General features: G+C 45.4%; 1 protein-coding gene across 7 annotated transcripts in view; it reads right to left on the reverse strand.

Annotated features, from left to right (window-relative positions):
- The window catches only part of TP63 (tumor protein p63), a 159,518-nt gene that overhangs the window by 61,977 nt on the left and 77,423 nt on the right, over positions 1–20,118 (reverse strand). The window contains exon 1 of one of the 7 annotated variants that reach the window (XM_057427312.1): positions 16,672–16,749. The exons of 4 other annotated variants lie outside the window; for them this stretch is intronic. In XM_057427312.1, coding sequence (XP_057283295.1) covers positions 16,672–16,683 — 12 coding nt within the window. In that variant the 5' untranslated portion in view covers positions 16,684–16,749. Of the gene's footprint in view, positions 1–739; positions 868–5,548; positions 5,674–16,671; positions 16,750–20,118 lie in introns of those variants that run through there. 2 more of the 7 variants (XM_057427311.1, XM_057427314.1) reach the window with 2 other exon arrangements.

The following is a 20,118-nucleotide window of genomic DNA, read 5'->3' on the forward strand; positions in this document are numbered from 1 at the left end:
AAAAGAAAAGCAATTTCACTTGACTTAAAACCATTACTTTGTTATTAAAAAAAAGCAAAGTAAAAAGAAAGAATAACAGCTCCCGAGGGAGTTAAATGGTAGCATAACTGGGCCTGTGTCAGAAGAAATCTGAGAATTCAGGTGTTCGTGATACTGTGGAAGATTCAAGCCATCAGACTGATAAAAATAACCAGTCAAAACAGCAGTTCTTGTTTTCCACAAGGGATAATCCTGAACAGAAAGTATATGGATAATTTCATCCTGTCTCAACTGAGACCATTTTACAGCACACAAAAATGGATCCGTTACAACCACCAGTTCAAAACTTAAAACATCCTCACTCTACTGCAATGGAAGCTCTTTTCCATCTTTCACAGTGAAAACATTTTCATTCTAGAAATATCTAGCATTAGTTTTTTGCCAAATAAGGCAAGCTAACAATTTGCCAGCAACTGAGAAGATCCCCTGTCCCTAATTTCATACTGCTTATTAACCCTCATTCCAAGTGCAGAAAATTGTAAAACGGAGATGCAATTTCCAATGTTGTTTAGTGTAATTGCATTACTGTGCAAACTACAAAACGTGTTACTGAGCAGTTATGACATTTTACACATGGCCAACTATCCCGATTTCTGCAGAAGTGTTTCATACTATACACTGAGAAGTTAATGCTATGCAGAAGGGCAGAACCTCATCAGGTTTCATTTTTGTAAAGGACACATTCATTCTTTCCACTCACAGGCAGGTTACAATCACTTATTTCTGAGCTACACTCACAGCCTTAGACTGCCAAAGGTCCAGTTCCTCCATCTAAAGCAGGGGGTGGACTTCTCCTGGTAACATCCTCAATTCACTGCTCAACATGGGGGACAGATTACCGCTACTGTCAATACTGACATCACCAGAATTTTTCGTTAACCTATTATGAAACAACAGATGACTATCCATGCATAGCAAGCTCACTCCAATAAGTGGCTGGACCCTCATCCGAAACATACTCAACTCTTACCCTTCCTTGTGTTTTTCCCCGAGAGTGGCCCTCTTATTTAAGTTGGGAGGGAAATGGGAGCACACGGCAAGAGGCAGGTCTTAGCTTCCCATTGCTTATCTCTCTAGACTACTTCAATCTCTTCATTGGCAGACACAAAAAGGGCAGTAGCACCCCGAGTCTTTTCAAACAACAGATACAGGCATATCTAACCTTTGGCTCTTCTATCTCAGGTTAAACCTTCGCAAATGAACTGCAGTTTTAAAACATATCACAGAAAAAGGTACTTGGTCATACAGGGCCTCTAAATCCTTGCAGAAGACTGTTGCAGCCCAAGAGTAAGACGCGTGCCTCACAAGCCTGTACAGAAGATGTCACATGACAAAAAACTTCAGCCCCTTAAATGCAATTACAGCAAAGCAAAGGATGGATACATATAAGTACAGCTGGAATTGCAGCTGAACACTGTCAAGGAGCACAACCCTGAATGTATCTCCCTATTTCTTGCTCCTAATAGAGAGACTGTGTCCAAACGTGCAGGGTGTTGATACCATTTCAAACAACAGAGGCCACTGAAAGGCACAGCACTCATACCTCAAACTGGTATAGCTCAGAGAGTTTTCCTCATGAGGATCAGGACTTATTGGCCTACTAGAAGCCAGCATAATCCTGAGACATTGTCACAAATAAGAGGAGGAAGAACCAGGAAAAAGGGTCAGGTTTAGCCAAAACCTACCTTGAGAAACTCACTAGGTTTCATATAGCATCTCTCCAAGTGCTTTCATCCTGGGATAGGATGAGCTGTGGGTTGTAGAGGGTATGGCACAATGAGCCTTTCTCCCTAGTATCTCCAGACTAGAGGAAGGGAGACTGCTTTCCTGGGGAGTGACCAGGCAGCATTCCTCAGAGACCTCTTCCTTTGCCCCAGGTTTGGCTGAAGGCCACAGAAAAAGGATGGCATGAGGAGAAGAGCCTTTGCCAAATGCAGTTGGGGTGACCAATGCCATGGGCCAAAAACAGCTGAGGAAAGCAGCACTAGAGTGGCTGTGGTTTTGTCCTCTTTGGTATTTCACAGCCAAATCCAGGCTGACAGCAATGATAATAAGCCTGTCACACATTCACTATATATTAATGAATCTGGTGCTCAAAAATTAGCTACAGCTCAATTCCCAGATTCCTTAACCTTAAATTAAGGTTTGCTGAACCAATGTTCAAGATAGATGCAAGAAATTTTCCTCTTACTGAGGAGGTCGAGCTCCCTCAAGACATCCTTGCAGGCCACCACCAGAGACACAAACATCTGCTCTGCAAAGAGGAAGGACTCGCATCCAGGGCACTACAGCTCAAATACACACTTGAATTATTGTAAAAGCTAAGAGGGAAAAGAAAAATAACCAAACCCACACCTTTCTAAACAGGCTATCCTAAACCTCAAAGATATTTTCATCAATCTGTATGCAGTTTTTCTTAATTTCCAGTGTGAAGGAATGCTGCCAAAAAGCCATAAAGCAGAGCACAAAATGTTTTAGTCCAAAAGTAGTTTTCCTGCACTCCCCTCCCCAAACTGTGATAAACATCTTAACAGAAAGAGATTCCTTAATTTGTCTCTCTCCTACAAAGAGCAGGAAGATCTTTAAGAAGGTTGAAGGATATAATCAAAGTCACGGCACACATTTCTTATCAGTGTTAGAACAAGATGTGTTTATTCTTTTGGCAATGCTTTAATTTGATTTTAGCAAACACTCCAAACTCTGCATCAGCATCTCAGCCAAAGTGCAGAATCCAGAGTCTGCAAATGGAACCTATCTCTTGCATCCTCCCCTCCCAGCACACGGGAAACTTGGACAAGACTGGACAAATTTGCAGATACCCAATTCGCACCCAATTTTGTGCGTGCTCCTCCACAACCATTTGTGCACACCTAAAATTCCAGGTATGGAGATGAGATAGGAAGACACAATGAGATCCAAAGGGCTCTGTTCATCAGTACCTCATCACTCCATTATAACCACCTCAGTGCCTCTCTCCTTTTCACATCTCCTACTCATAAACACACAGGAATGGATCTCCAGGGTCATCAAGTCCAATGCTCTGCCAACAAAGAGCTTAGTTGTTCTTATAGTCAACCCAGATCAAATGCAGGGTTAGGTTAATGTGGAAAAGTGGTTGGGGCAGGTTCCACCTCCAGCCTTTCAGGGCTGTGATTCACTTCAACACCCTTCTCCCCTTTCACAGCTTTTTCTCAACCAGATTTTGCCCATTTGGGAAGAACTCGTCATCTCACCATGGCAGCCGGCACAGTGCTTGCGGGCATGGGCGCTGTAGGTGATGGTGCAAGCTCACCACCCTGACCCTGCAGCCTGCACAGGGGCTTGCACAAGGGCTGGTTCCCAGGCTGCAGGGTGGAACACACTGTACCACCACTGGGTGCAAAGGGTAGAGCTCAGCATTTGCAAGCAGGCAGTGAGCATCCCGAGGTGGCTGGGCAAAGCACCCAACACATGGGTTTCAGGTAGGAAGGGACTCCCTGCTCTCAATATTAAAACTTGATTCCAGGAACTTAAAAAGTACTTAAGTTATTTTGTCTGTTTTTAAACCCAAACTACAGTCTACACCAAGTTTTTAATGGTTTGCTATGGGTCCCATCTGCCCAGTCCAGTAACAGCTCCAAAGATCTAAATTCCAGCAAGCACCAGATGCAACAAATTGCTACTTCTATTTCCACACTGAGGCTTTTACTTATTTTTATTTTTTTTTTCTTTTTTAAGGAAACCATGCCAAAGCCTACATCTTGTTTTCAGGCTTAGAATGGGTGAGGTTCATCATCACCAATATATTTTAATTGAGCAATAACAAGTCTCCCTCTTTTGAGACGAGTCATTAGAATGGTTGCTCTTCCTCAGAAATAAAGCCAAGTCAACATTGAGTTTTTCTTCCCCAGCATACAACAAACACTTCACTGGGTGAACAAAGTTGGTGCACCATGTTCAAATCCAGGATGTGAAAAGAGGCCTGGGGAGGGTTAAAATCAGAGTTAAAGCCTTTTAAAAACCCTCCTCCGACAGCAACAGTGATGAGCGGCATTTAAGTGGAGCGAGAATGCTCCTGAACACATCGCTTCTGACAGATGAGCCCAGCAAGTCAACCATAGGGACTCCACAGCCCCACCGCTGCTATTCAGTGAAAGTTGATCAGATAGCAGCAGACAAATAACGCCAAGCAAACACTCCAAGAAGTGCTCTCTCCACATTTAAGAGTTTATAATTAACCACGAGTTAAAAAAATAGAAAAGGAGCAGCCAATTTGAGTCTTCCATACAGCAGAAACAGCAAGGGACCATATATACACTGGGAGTTTGTACTCTCTGCAGAAGGGGACAGGGAAAGCACAATGGTTTCAGTTTATCCCATGCTCTCCCCAAACTGCAAACCTGTGATCCCAGGCGTGCAAGCCCCAAGTGTACTTTTAACAGGCTTTTTCTCACCAGCTACCACATCACCTAGCCAGGCTTTCGGCCCTGCAATTCCTATTTTGTTTTCTTTTCCATGTGGCTGAGCTCCTGTATGCTTTGGGTCTCACACTCTATGCCCCCACTTGAAGCATTCTGACCAGGACTACACACACGCGCGTGCAATCACATTCACACAGGGGAGCTTTTGCTGCATTGCCATTCTGACGAGTGTCAACACAGCTGCTGTCTCCACTGGAATGTAAACCAATATTGTTGTTAGATCTCTCTCAACCCCAGGTAACTTCCTCAAAGATTTGCACAGTGTGTGGCAATTCTCTCCACTGTCACCTTACAATGCATCAACCCAGCAGGTTAAAGACAGTTAAACAAGAAAAACAAAACCCTCACAAAGAAAAAAAAACAAAATCAAAGCTGCAACTGCAGTTTGCCTTCCACGGGTGCCCATGCAGTGCAAAGAGCAGTGGAAAGCAAAATGCATCCATTGTACACACATCCATCCTCATACAATATATGTTTAGACAAAACCCTATATAAAATCTCGCTGGCAAAGCATTAACAGCACTGAGTAAAACAGTTATTGGTGTGGAAGCTAATGCAACATTTGCAGCAGAGAACCTTGGTTTGCGTCTTATTTTACTTAAAAAGATAATCTAAGAAGGATTTATAATGCTTTTTTTTTTTGTTATTTCCTATATACCATCCACTTTAAACCACGAGCAGCAATTTTAACAATAAAAGAGCAGTAAATGAACTATGCTGTCATCACAGATACTGTTCTGACTGCTAGGGGAACACTATCTGTATGCTCTGCCCGTAAGTGACTGTTTAGTCTTGCTCCTCCAGTGAAGAGAATTATTTGGCTCATCAAGCTTCCCAAAACAAATTCACTGTCCCAAATGTGAAAGATCACTCTCATACAGGTACCTAGCCCAGCAAACTCCACTTCACATTGTAAAGTGTGAAAGTTTCAGAAAAGCAAGTGTGTATTCCACACCTAACTTCAGGGCTACAGGGGTGAAGAAATCGCACAAATTCACCAACCACAAAAATATAGTGAAGATATCATAACGCAAACCTAGAATCCTTACCTCGCTATACTGGGACTGGGCATTGTTTTCCAGGTACAACATGTTAGCAGTCAAATTGATCAATGCTGCTGTTCTTTCTTCTGGCTCCAGGATTTTGACAAACACCTCCCACCCCCTAGAAGACCCTAAAAATATATGATGCTACTTGGAAGATAACAGGACTCAGAGTGTGCCTCTCCGCATAATTGAAGTTTCTCTTATATACCTAACTATAGGCAAGGAGGAGGAGGTGGGGCTCTCCTGCTTTACCTGTCCAATCTGTCAAAGTGCCACCTGGAGTCCTCCACTCCAATGGAGAGAGGCCTCTCCCAGCTCATTAAGTAGTTAGAATTCCTTATCACCAATCTCTAAAAAGCGAAGGGAAGGGAAGGGGGGGGGGGGGGGGGAAATGACACACCAGAAAAAAAGTAAAAGAAGGAAAAAGAGAGAGAAAAGAAACTATAACTTTCCCTTGTCACTTTTCTACGAATTTGGGAACTCAAAAGACAGCCATGGAGTTGCTCCAAAGGAGTCGCTTCAAGAAACTTCCAACTTACTTATTTTCTGAGAAGACTCCAGGGTTTGGTTTGTTTTCATGCATGGACTTTGCCGCTACCAAAACCCAAAGTGTTCGGGACAGGAGTAAGATGCAAGGCTTGAGAAGGGCAGCACAGTGACACACCCGAGTCTCTAGCTCCTGCAGCATTTAAAAAAAAAAAGCAAAAACCAAACAAAACAAAAAAAAAAAAAAAAGGGAAAAAGGCAACTGATCCAAAAGGACTCACAATTTTTAATTAATATATGGGAAGAGTTGTTCAGTATTGCTCAGTAAAAACTACCTGGACTCTGTGCCCATAGCAAACTGAAAGATAGGAGAAGGACTTAGCCGAGACTCGACCTGTGGGAGAATAGAATGAGCAGACAGGCAGAACAGAATGGCCTCACTGTGATTTTACTCTGAGCAGACAAGATCCTCCACACTGTCCCGGCAGAGATGCCCGGACCGTGCCGGCAGTGCAAGGTCTGGGCTGTGCCAGCACCGGCCGCCCTCTCAGAGCAGAGCTGGCTCACCATGAGCCGCTCTGAACCGCCCCACTGGAAAGGGTCCACCGCCATCCCACTGAGCGAGCGAGATGCACGGCGAGAACAAAAGCCGGCTCGTTTTCGCCTGCTCCCAAAGAGCAGGGTAAGCGCCATCGAGCAAGGGGAAACAAAACACCTTTTAAGGGGTGGGGGGAAGAGAGGAAACAAAACATCCAGATCAGAGCATAGCCGCCTGCCCTCCCAGCCTAATGACAACGCTTCAGACTTTTATTTGAGGACCTGTCGTCAGGCAGACCGGTGCCTAGCTGCTGAGCACCCCCATGAACTGCAAGCGCTCACAGTCAACACCAAACCTCCCGCCGCGGTTAGTGAGCAACTGACCCACAGGTGCTTTGCAGGGGGGGGGAGAGGGGTTCCGGTCAGGGCTGAAACCCACCCGTGGCTTCAACACTTCTGCAACTGAGCCTCTGCCCTGGAGCTGCTACTGCTCCTGCCACGCTGACTCCCTTGCCTTTGGGCATCATTTAACCCCAACTTTCCGGGCACAAAAGGGAGGGGACTCCAGGTTCACCGGAAGATGAAGGTAAGTGGGCTGTGCTGCTTAGGGTGCTAACGGCTCTCTAGGCTGCCTTCTTCAGCACAACGGCAGCAGAAGCCATCACTGACTTCTTACCAATCTGTGAATTAAAGAACACTGCAAGCTCACACCAGGCTGGAAACAGGCAAAAGATTGCCTCTGATAAAATGGGGCAAAACCATCCAGGCAGGAACCAACACAAGCACAAGCACAGAGCAGCACAACTGCAGTGCCCTCTCTACTCTGCAACAGCTCTTCGCCATGAGAAGCAGGGTAGATATCTCATTTAGCTCTAACACTGCAAGCACAGTTCAGCAGAGCACTGCTGGGCACAAGAGTAAAAGGTTGCAAGCTTTCCCAGTGCACCTTCCGAATGCCTTCTCACTGAGGACTATGCAAGGAGGTGCTTCAAAGAACAGGCTTCAGAGACGAATACTGAGCCCTCCCCAGCCCAGATAGAAACCTACCTACCACCACCAGCAACATCCCAGCTTGGGTCAGGGCCACACACACCTTCAGCATTCCTGAACTTCCAGCAAAAGCATGGTGAGCACATAGCAGGTTTCCTACATCACAGCAACTCAGTAGGCCACTGCTTCAGACCCTTCCCCTCCTCTCCATCTTCTCTGCCACCACCTAACACCAGAGGCTATGCTTTGGGTGAGCCTAGGGTGAAATAAGGTAAGGCTGCATGCTTACCTGATCTCACCCAAGATGGGTACAAGCCAAAAAGCCACACAGGCACTAATCTGGAGATACAGGCAAGGTTTACTGGGAGCAGCCACAGTACCAACTGCCAAACTTTGCAGCACCACTGAAAAGTTTGCATGGAGCTGGAAATCACCTGTAGGTTTTCTGTTGTCTAATAGTGAGGAAAATATGCTGTGCTCAGAGGATCATTTTGACTCCAGATTTCTCTCAGGTTTTTGATACTGGCCCATGAGATCAAAAGCTATGGAGGGGAAGGAATGAGGAGGAGAAGGTACATACATAGATGCCCCAACCCCAGCTAGTCATTGCAAAAACCTCTGTCGTTAGCTGTGCTATGAAGCTCAGAAGATCCCCCTTTTCCAAGTCATTTATATAGCACTGTTGTGCTAGGTAGCAGCCATCTTCTGTCCCACAGGTGGCTGGAGGTGGTTGTGGGTGAAGCAACACCCAGATACACAGAGATACGTGGAAGTTTATCCAAAGAGATCTGCATGTCAAACATGAGGAGAAGCGTATATAGCATGAATAAACTGACACGTCAGCACAAATCTCTGCCCTCTGTACACACAGCCCTGACCTGGCTCAGTGTTTTAGAGGCATTAGCCTGTGCGGTCATCTTGAAGTGAATGCTGGAAGAGAGGCTTTTTGCAAATCAGTCATTCACAAGTGACACAAAGGAGGCCACCACCACCCTACCAGGGGTGACAGGAGATAATAGAGCACACACAAGACACTGCACCCACCAATGCTGCTACAGTATAGGCACAAGTGTACCCTCTCATCACGCCAGGGCTGTAAAATTTCTTTCACTGGCTTCAGACTTAAATGCACCCCCTTCATAAGATGCTTCCCCCCATTCCATGTGCTGATGTCATGCCCTGAATTTTCACATTGGCACTGATGGTGCAAGAAAAGAGTAAGAGGCTTGATCACTTGCCTTTCTGCTTTACATAAGAAAGAAAAGTTCCTGGAGTCTCATTTGATTCTCTCCTTTTGCAGATGCCCAAAATTTCCCACAGATGAGTGTCCAACAACCTAATGGCAGTGAGGTAGCATCATTAGAGGCTTTCAGATGAAAACTTGACTCCCTGAAATAATGCATTCTTGAATGACTGAGTAACAATACCAAAGGGACCCCCACCTCCTCAAACTGCACACTCACTTCTCAGCAATGAGACAGTGACAGTTATTATTCATCTGAGCCTTCTGGACAGGTCTCCAAGGGAAACACCAGCACCAATCCTGTTGCAACTGTGATGGCTGAAAGTCATGGCAAGACAATCTTTGCAAACAGATTATACCTTGTTATACCAATTAGCCTAGTCAGAGAAAGTAAACAGATTCAGGCAAAGACCCTCTCACATGTAAAAATTAATTACTTTTTATTGAGGCCAGATGAACAAGTTTAACTCTGTTCTAGCCCAACTAGCTCTCCCTCACTCTGAACAGGAAAAGAACAAACTAGAAAATAAATAAATCAACCCAAAGCATCAGGAGCTGTGCAAAGCCTGGCACTTCACATTTCTGGTGTTCAGTTAGACTGAATCGAAGCAGAGCAGCTCAGCCTCAGGAAAGGAAACCTCTTTAAGACAATTTACCTCCAATACTGAAGTAAAAATAATAATTGCCAGTTAGGTTTGAAAGTTTCAGCAGCAACCCTCTCAGGTCTGACTCAGATATTCTCGAAAGCTTCTGGCAACACTTTGTGACTCCTGCTGGTATGCTGAAGAATGCAGTAATACACAAACAAGACCCCTAGGTTTCCAAAATGAGGCACCAGCCCAGTCAAACTGCTGATTCAGGTTCTTTGTTTGAATGCATTTTCCCCATGCTGCTACAGCTCGTCCCAGCCTCCCTCACTGGTACCTCACAAGTTCTCAGTAACCCTTCCTGGATGCAAGGCAAGTGCGCTAACTCATGATGATTAAAAATGTCATTGCCCCAACTGTACTGTTAATTGGCCATTGTGTAATTTCTCATAGAAGGGCCGTGTGTGCGCATGCACCCGCCCACTTGTTGGGAGGCTCATGCAGAATTTCCTGCAGATCAAAGAAATAAAATCGTCTGCTCAGACCTCTCCACTCTTACAAAAATAGCATCTGGATGAACCGCGTCACCACGGAGTGTGACATTCATTCAGACATGTTTACAAATTAGGACTGAGATAACAGAAGGAGGAGGGAAAAAAATAGAATGTGGGGCTTGGTTTGGGTTTGGTTTTTTTTTTTGTTTGTTACATCTGAATAACTGCTGAACGCTCAGAAAACAAGCCTCTGCCAACTGGCTTTGGGAGTCTCTCCAGTGAAGACTTCACAGGAACAGATGTGATAGACTGCAGTAACAGGTAACCAGGCTCGAGAGCAAGTAAAAAATGCTTTCAAAAAACACAAAAGTCACCCTCCCTTCTCAAAAACTCAGGCAAAGCTGGTCTTCACTGCTCAAACCATAGGGAAGAGGTGAAAGAGCCCAGCTCATACTGAAACAGGGACTTCCCCCTTAAAAAAAAAAAAAATCATATACGGCAAGATAAACTAAAAAAGAGATGCTGCTGGAAGGCAGCATCCTGCCAGCTGCTGACTGGATACAGCCTTCTGCGCACCCTGGGCAGGCTGCTCCATGCACTGCATGGGAAATGCAGATCATCCCTATGCAACAGAGGAACGGGCACCCCAGCTCCCACAGAGCTAACTGCTCTGCTGCATCCGCGAGCACAGATTCAGTGCCCTCCGGGCTTCTCCACCACTGGCTCGGGGTAGGTGTGATGCCCAGAACTTCCTTTGGAAAGCACTCAAGTGTCTGAAACGTCAAGGCAGAATCATGCCCTTGCTGCAACTGCTTGATAATGAGGATCAATCCCTTCTTCCAAGGAACTCAAATTACTCGAGCCCCGCGCCCCCTCCCCCATTTTGAAAGTGCAGGGTAAACAGATGGATTCGCCAAGGGCAGGAGAGCCCCGCTCTGCCCACCGCACAGGTCGGCTTCTCCTTCTCCCCAGGGAGCATGCTCTCCCCAAGGCAATCGTCTGTCACAACAGCCCTGCCCTCCGACCCTGGGTAAACATCTGCGCACGCTGCTTATTTGAGCTCTTACAGTCTCGTTATCTCCCCCAGAACACCCCTAGGGCTAATTAGAGAGTTAATGGCATCATGTCAGGAGATAACGCTATAAGGGGGGAGCAGGGAGAGGGAAGGTGGAAAGGAATTGTGAAAGAAAACCAGTTCCCTTCACAACCACAGTGCAATATTGGTTTAGGAAGGGCACACACAGTCCCTGAGGACTCTGCCCTTCAGCTGCAGAGTTCCGTTTATTAAGAGAGCAAAACACTCTGCTGAAGAGATCCAGCTCTCCAGCCAAGGTGATGCAAGGTCTCCACACCTTCCCTGCCATCTTCACAACCGAACTCCCTCCAGCCCCATCAAGGGAGTCATTTCCACCCAAGTGGCAACACTTCCCACATTTACCATAAGACAGGATGGGCACAGAGCATACAGGTGATTTATCAGAAAGTGTTGTCTGTTTATTCCTGCTGCTCATTTTACACAATTTTTCGACTTTTATGTACACTAGTGACTCTTTAAAACAGTTGCTTTTACTAAAAAAGCTTAGAGATAAAAGGAGCCAACTATCTGCACACAGATCTTTGCAAGGCAACTGATAAACCTGCAAAACCAGAGGTCAGCAGACACTTGAGCAGACAATTCTGCACTGATGACTGCAAAACCATGGGTCAGCAGACACTGGTGCATGGAGAAATGACCAGGGGATCTTAGGGGTTCAAGCCTCTGCTATCAACAGCTCTTTTGTTGGAGTAACAACTCTCGACATTCAAACTGAGTTTTTTCCCGATTAGGGTCTTGGAGCACGGCATGCTTGACCTGTGCCACTGCTGTCCCCACTCCATCCACTTCCCTATCCCCACCCCCAATACTTGTAAAAGTAAGGGAGAAGAAATTACATAAGAAAATTACAAAAATTGCTCCTGAGCAGCACGAACAGCCTCATCCCTCCAGCTAGAGGTGGGACAGGGTCATGGCACAAACCTGCATCCCAGAGACAGATTGTTCCAGCCAGGCAAAGGGAAAAACAGGAGATAGTGACAGATTAGAGTCTTTGTTTTTAATTATGAGAGAGGAGCAACTGTTGACAGACTAGGATTGTTCTTGCATAAGCAGTTGAGGGGAAAGTGCTGTTCTTCCCTTATCTTGTATAAACTACAGATTGCTCTCAGGAAATGCACAACCGTTCATAAATGCACAATCACAGCAGCTCTTTCTAGCCAGCCTCTGTTATGCTGCCAAATCCCTCCCACCTTGTACAATAATCCAATTTTTTTTTTTTTAAAAGTTACCCATTTGCAATAATTTGAGAACAGTCTCTCAAACCTCTGGTTAAACCCTGACCCTGCAACTGATGGCTCCTCGTGTGAGCTTCGCACATGAGCTTCTCACCTGAGCACATAGCCATTATCCTATGTTGCCCTGATGTGCTGGACCACAAGGTATAACCCAGTGCAACCAAGGATCCTCTTTGTTCCTTGTTTCCTATGCAGAAGTGTTGCATTTTACAGTGTTGGTCTTCATCTGGGTACCCTCAGCCCACCACCATATCCAATGACCACCATAGAGTGAACAGCCGTAGGGTTCAGTTATGTGGCCAGAGACCTTCCCTAGAAGATCGAACACTTTAGTTTCTGACTTGATTAATTTTAGTCTAGCCTGGACATCACCATGAGGTCCACTGTACCCATCCATGCCCTCAAAGAGAAGACTGCTTTAAGGTATCTTTTTCTTTGCTTTCTTTTTAAGCAGCCTGGAGATATGGTGCTTTTAGAGTGACATGCTTTTAGAGTGACAGTTACATTTGTTACTGAAAACTCCTTTGATCTTTCATTAATTTCTGAAAATTCAGACACTGATTAGCAAAGAGTTCATTCAGCAGTAAGCAAACTAACATAGACCACAAACCACTCCTTAATCTACACTTCACAGAGACTGATTTAATTTTCTGTGACTGCCTGACAATTCACCCCCTCATCAATTTCAATGCTATCAAATCAGTAACAGTGACATGGAAAGCAGATGGTAGAGACATTGAGAAGAAAATATTACTTTAAAGTCTCCTCTTGAAATACTGGAGGAAAAATAATAGTCATTAACAGGACTGTGGGCAGAACCACAAAGCAACATATATAGTGAGACTTTGGGTGCATAAGACTTTCTTCAAAGCAAGAATCCCAATTAATGCAAGAGAGGACTCTAAAAACAAAAGCTACACCACACAGCTCACTGCAGCACATTTGCTTTGGCTGTGTTGGGCAAGGAAGGAGAGCGGATGCTCCCAGGGCTGTGCTCCAGGTTTGTCTTAGCACAAAAGGAAATGTCCCATGTGCCTGGCCCCTCTCCTGGCACAGACAGCACTGCAGCTTGCAACAGCACTGCAAGATACTCTCCATCCATCTCACCTCACAAAGTGGAGTGCCACAAAGCTCAGCAAAGTTTTCATTTGGATGGATATGGGCAGCTCAATTTCGTCACCCTACTGCTAGCTAACAAGAGAAAAAGGCTTCATATTCCTTCTTCCATCAATTTGCTTAATAAAAACAAAAAAAAAAAAAACAAACCAACGCCAAACCCCATTTGCTGGGGTTTTGCTCAAAATGAACAAAATAATGAAGTCCACAAAGTCTAGAAGAAAGCAAATTTTTGGGATAGCCTCTCCACTTCTATTGATATTCAAGATGTGCTTCGTGGCTTGCTGAAACACCAGTTGCCCAAGGGGTTTATCACTTACAGGCTCTAACCCAATCAAAGTGTTCCCAACAAATATAGGAATTATGCTTATAGTTTGAGGAGGAGGGAAAAGAAAAAAAAAAAAAAGAAAAGAAGGGGCTCCTATCATCTAGATAGAAACATAGAGTGAAGTTCCCATCAGACAGCATAAATTTGCTCCAGAGGCAAAAGTGCCTACAAGATCAAGATGCCTTTTAATTAAGTGTTTGTGCAGACCTTTTAAAGATGTAAAATAAGTGCTAATGCATTATTGCTCCATACTTAAGCAAGGAGCACGTGCAGCACCATGGAAGCCTTTGGAGGCAGGCCTAGCTGCTTGGGGAAGACATCTTCTGAAGCAACTGCTTCTTTTGTTTGGAAGCATTTGCGTGTAGGCAGATGACAGGTCTCGCAATTGCAACACTCTTCCACCTCAAGTGCTAGTAACAATATGAGTCGGGGAGTTAAAGCCAGACCTCCAGAGGAGCCAGGCCAGAATGAACACAAAGCACCCCATCTCACACATTGCTCTCTTCCAGAAGAGTCTGTGATTTTCAGCTTAAAATTAATTTATTCCTTACAAGATGAATGCAAAGCAAGATACTTGAAAGGGCAGAAATATTTAAAGGAATCTTATACACGCTTATATAGCATAGCACCCAGAACACCCGTTTGTTGTCTTCCAGTACTACTGAGAATTTAGGGAATTGGCATTAAAAATTAAACATTTGGTATAAAGATACTTGTCAAGTGACTGCGTTGATAGAGAAAGAAATTTAGCCAGCCCTGGTCTGCAGCCACAGCTAGGGCAAAACAGCACAGGAAAGGGAGCTAGTGAAAAATTACTTTAAAGAAACATAAATATGTCTTTAGAGCCCTACTACGCACAGAATGAGAGAAGTCTTCAGACTTTTGCTAAACAACGTACAAACGCATTCTCTAAGTGCACCTTTTATTTGAAAGAACTGACCATTTCTGGATGTAGATCTGCAAGCCTAAATGAGATGATTAGATCATTTGGAGAGACCTACGCTGCAGAAAATTAAACATTCAGCAGAATTACAAAGACAAGTCTAAATTAGGAGAGCTTATGAGTTCAACTGCAAACAAGAGAGGCGCTGGAGGGAAACTTCCAACAGAATAATGCATTTGCTCATTATGGAAATGCCTTTGCATAATCTCAACTTTCTTTGCACACTCTGGAACGAACAAATACCCACAAAGAAGAGAAACTTGGCAAGCTACAAACTCTCTCAAGCACAATCCAGACAGTAATAAAAGCTTTGATCACATCCCTGGGCTGTACAGAGCCCTTCCTTCCTTTCTACAGTCAAGCTGGGAATACTTAGACATGGAAATAGACGCCACACAACCCACTTTGCCATATCTACTTATCAAATCGTCCTTATCCTCCAGGTGCAAAACCATTTCCCAACATAACACAGGGCTGTGGCACCTGCCACAGACCTGGGAAGCACACACCAGCCATAGTCAGTCTCTGCATCACGACGCTCTTCCTGCACTGCTCAACCACACCACACATGCCACACCAACTCCTTGCTCTGCTGTCAGTACACAGGGATGCCCTCCCTGCCCTGCAGTCCCACCACCCCTTAACCAGCTGTCATCTGTTTCTTCAACCATCACCTTGCAGCAAATGGACTTCTCCTGACCCAGAAAAACACTTCCAAGAAAGCAACTAAAATTAATACTGAAGTGCAGGCTCTGATCTCTGTTAAAGCATTGGATTGGGCTCAATAGACATCCTTCTGGACAGTGGGTTGGGTTTTCTTATGCCTGTCCATCATATTATTGCACACCTGATCCTGACCACAATTCCCATGTGATGGGCTCCCAGGGACCCAGGAATTCAGTGTATGACCACTAAATGAACTGTTGAGCTGATTTACATGATGTGAAGGCTAAGAATATGCAGAGAGCTGCAGCCACTTTGGGACAAGGTAGCTCTGCAGAGTCCTCAGTCTCACTCCTCTCTAGCTCACTGCACTGCAGCATGGCGAATGTATTCTGTGCAGGTTGGCTGGAGTAGCTCTTCCACGGGCCTACAGCACGTTAAAACTGGGAAAGGTTTCTTTCCATTAGGAAGTATCAAATACCAACTCATTAGTGTGAGAGCTGAAGTGGAGAGCCTCAACACCTTCAGGTCCTAGACGGGCCACATCCAGTCTCTCCCTACAGCCTGTTTTTACCTCCATCTTTGTGTATAAAGGAGAACAGTGAAGTTACAGAGCTGAGGCTCTCACTTTTGAAAATATGAAACCAGGCTTGGGACATCCACAGCCAACAAAGCTGAAGACTCAAACCCCCCCAAAAAAAGGGCAGGGAATTCTATCTGCCTTTTATGGGGAGGGAAGGATCCAGGTTAAGAAAACACTGACCACACTGACTGTCTGGGGAAAAGGCATTCCACTGAACTGGTTAGGCAAGGGGCTGTGGGAGGACGGCTTGCTCAGGGGCATGAAAGGAAGATATGTACAGGGGGAGGGGGATGAGCTGCTCCATCACTGAGGACAGCACTCTTGCTCCCATCAGCAAGGTCGCCAGTGCCCTGGACATGCTTCTAGGATGGTGGCAGAAGACTTCTAGACTCTGCAAACCCCTCAAATAATGCTTTTATCAGCATGCTGCCTGATAAAGTCCTTAGCCCAAACAAGGTTTGTTTGGGTCCAAACTAGCATCTCTTAACATTAGTGAGCAATTTTAAGGACTTCTGGGAGATGGTGAAGGAAAAGAATTTTGCACCTGGTATGACAGGCTGACAGCACACAGAGAGGGCCTCCAGGGCAATGCAGGGGTTATTACACCAACATACAGCTCATTTCTAGAGATGTCTCCAGACTGCTCCTCCCTGTAGTTCCATGGTATTTAGTCAGTCAGGAAAAAAAAGCCAAATCAAACCAAAGAAACTCCTATAACACCCATGGTTGCTGGCTACATCCTTCGTCAGGGAATAGGCTAGGGACCACCCTTTTGGTTGGTCTAGCAAATACAGAGAGGTCCACAGGAATAGACATTCAACTTACCTTCCTGGCCATCTGCAGCTCCTTCCCACGCCAGGGCCATGGCAGAGACTAAATGCTCTCTGCACCCACAAGGACCACCAGCCCCTCACTCTAGTTATGCAAAAAGGCAGATCTATGCTGGGATTTCCCAGCCTGGCTGTGATCAACGCCATGGGAGAGGAAGGGGCACAGCCATCAGCCTCACAGATGTCCCAGGACATTGTGAAAGAGCCAGTCACAAGGCACACAGCTGGGGAGTTGCTGACTGTCTAATGTCACACCAGACCCACAAACCCTCTTCCTGTCCCATTTAGGTCTTTTCATCCCAAGGTAGAAAATGGTGATCAGCACCCTTACATCTTTCTTATATGGGGCACAGGAAGAATATTTCTTCCTTACAAACAAGAGTGTAAGAACTGTAAAGTCTTGGCTCAGCACGAGCCAAAGCTGTAACTCAGATGAGGTGTTTCCTTGTCACCCAACCTTCTTTTCCAGCTTTTTCCAGATAGTTGTATTTTCAAGGCAACAAACACAACCGATGGGTTCAGCAAGGCTGGACATATGCTCAGTTTCCAGCCCACCAGTGGGACAAAATCTTCAGGTACTGCTCTGAGCACTGTAGCTCCTTCCCCACTGCCAGCTCTGCTGTGAACAAACAGCTGTACCCTACTAAAAATGAAATAATAAAGAAATAGTAGCTCTCTCACCAACACAACTCTTGGAATCAAGGGTGGACATCTTTCAAGTCTAAAAGCTTAATTTTCCAGCCATAAGTTGGAAGAAGGTGCAAAGCTTATTTTAAAAGGCTGACAGAGATTTCCTTGAAGTCCTTTTAAGGACAATTGCTTTAAATAAACCAGTCCTAATTGCTTTGCACCTATTTCAGTCTCACATGGTGGTACATTATAGAGAAAAGCTGTCCTTGCTCTTTTCCCAAGACAATTTTGATAATAAAAAGCTCTCTGCCTTGATCTCACTGTGATCTTCCAGGGCCCCTCTGTTTCTGCTGCATTCCTTTGTGTTTATCTGCCCTCTTCAACTCTAACTGCGATCAGCTGCATGCAGCACCTCGTGCTTAGAAGTGACATGACTGGGGTTACAGGAGAGACAGGTGGAAAGGGAGCTCTTGCCCTGAAGCTATCCAAAGGAAAAGAGAAGCTGCAGGGGAAGAGGGTTGTAAGGTATTTCAGATTAAAGCAAACACCTTGCCCCAGGCTACACATTCTCTGCCAATGCAAGCTGCAGCGGCTGCGAGCCCCAGAAACAGCAAAGCAAACACGGACTTCTCTGCAAGGGGGAGTTGTCACCCGTCAGGGATGTTTGCAAATTTATAGGGAGGTGGTGGTGGTGGTAAGGGGAGTAAAAAGAGCTTTCCTCATTTTAAAAGACGGGCTGTTTGCACAGGTTTGCAGTGCATATTTTGCTTTGTAAAGGCTTTTGTCCAGCATTCAACTGAGTGAAGGTGCTGTCTTCCACCGAAGACAAACTGAAACATTTATTAATGTACATACTTTAATGTACTCTGAGCCACTGCCTTACAGTAAGGGTGAGGATGGGATGGAATTTCCCTGCTCCCCCCTTCAGCTTGTCATGTCAGTGAAAAACCCTTTTTAAAGAAGTCACCTGGCAGCTCAGCCTTTCCAGAAATACCTCCTGCAAGGCTGGGATCAAACCCACCATAAGCAAGAGGTAATTGCATAGCAAAAGTTGCCTGCCCTCCTCTCCTAGCCCCAGGGCTCACTTCAGCCATGCTCAGAGAGAGCAAGAGGAAGGGATTTTCCATTCATGTTTCACTGCACCACAGATAGGAAAAAGACTCTGAACAAGAGCTTCCAGTTAGCCCATCAGCTACCAGAGTGCTCTGCAGGCATTTCAGAGGAGCTGGAGATGGGGAGGTTTTGCTTGTACTCAATATAGCTAGTGCTAGAGCATGGAAGGAGAAAAAATTCAGCTGATAATGTTTAGATTGTCAAGGATTGTTTTTTAAGGAGACATAGTTCAAAGAGAACATTATCAGCAACTTTGAAAATCAGGAGTCCCTCTAAACATGAAGAACATTTTGGACTAGCTACTGGAAAGACACCATTTTACTGGGGCTGTGCCATGCTGTTGGGAAAAGCTGAGATCCAGATGCTGATTGAAGGCTTGTACACCACCTGCCTGTGCCCAATTTGAATGCAGAATCAAAAGATAACCTGACTTGTCAGTCACCTCTCCTTGTGCACTTGGATTAGCTTCCACCACCTTAGCCAAGCACATACCCAACCTCAAAGTGGCCTTTTTACCCTTTGCGGCACCAGAAGGAAAGAGAAGAGCACTGCAGTCTCCCTGGCACACAAGGAGCAGCAGTACCAGGTCAAGGCTTCTGTCACTGGGGACTGCAATCAGCATGACCAGGGAGCAATTACTTTGCAGATGTGATATCCTCCAGGTTAGTAACTGCCAGGATGCAGGCTGCCAACAAGCCATTGTTTGCCACATGAAAAATAGTGGTCGGTTAGCCAGGGAATTAGTTGACACAGTTTCTCAGGATGGAAACATAGAGGTACAGGAAAACTTACACATGCCAACATAAATTTCAAACCAGACATGATTTTTACCCCAACATATACAAAACCCGTGAAGAACAAAAAGAGGACATGAAAAGCTCAAACTCCTGAACTACCTCCTGCTCCAGCCTGCAAGAACAGCTTCTGGTTTCTTCAAAGCTATTGCTAAGAAAAAGCTGGTCAGTTTGCGCCAAAGGCAATGAACCCACAATGAACCACCAGTGCCTCATCTACATTCTAGTCTCGAGCTATACTGGTGAGACACCCACAGCCAAGGCTGGCTACAAACACTCTCTAGGTTTGCCTATCTGGAGATATAGAATGAGAAAAAAGGGGAAAAAAAAAAAACAACAAAAAACCCACAGGAAAAAAAAATACAAAACCCAGCTATGCCCTGAAACCAAGTTTTCATTCCTATCTGACCTTCAAGAGAAGAAAACCCAGTAATAACCCCTGCCCTTGATCAGCAAAATTGCAGCTGTGCCCAGAATACCAATTATCTTAGCTACTTTATCCCTGAGGTCACATAAACTAGCTCTAAACAGGGAAAGAGCAATGACAGTTGAGCGACCAGGCAAGTGCAAGAGACTCCTCAGCTCTTCTGCCTGTTTAGCTGCTTCATCCCTCTCTCCCACCATTGCTGAAGCAGGAGAAAAGGAGCAGGTAAGGAGCCAGCCTGCTCCCCCTTGCAGCACTTGGGAGGCATGGAGGGGTGAAGCCTTTCCAGAGGCCACACACCGTCCATCTTAGCCACATGTACAGAACCTCTGCTCACCACCACCAGAGTCACTCCGCAAAGCCATGCTCCCAACCAGCTTCTGTGAGTGGGACACTACAGGCAAAGAAAGAAGGAACTTCCTGGGTCAAAGGCAGTGGCCACAGCTCCTCCATCAAGAGGGGAAAGATGACCCCAGGGCAC

This window comes from Pezoporus wallicus, unplaced genomic scaffold, assembly GCF_028554395.1.
Source record: "Pezoporus wallicus isolate ANWC-B61680 ecotype Strahan unplaced genomic scaffold, APGP_CSIRO_Pwel_v1 scaffold_7107, whole genome shotgun sequence".
Classification (NCBI taxonomy): Eukaryota; Metazoa; Chordata; class Aves; order Psittaciformes; family Psittacidae; genus Pezoporus; species Pezoporus wallicus.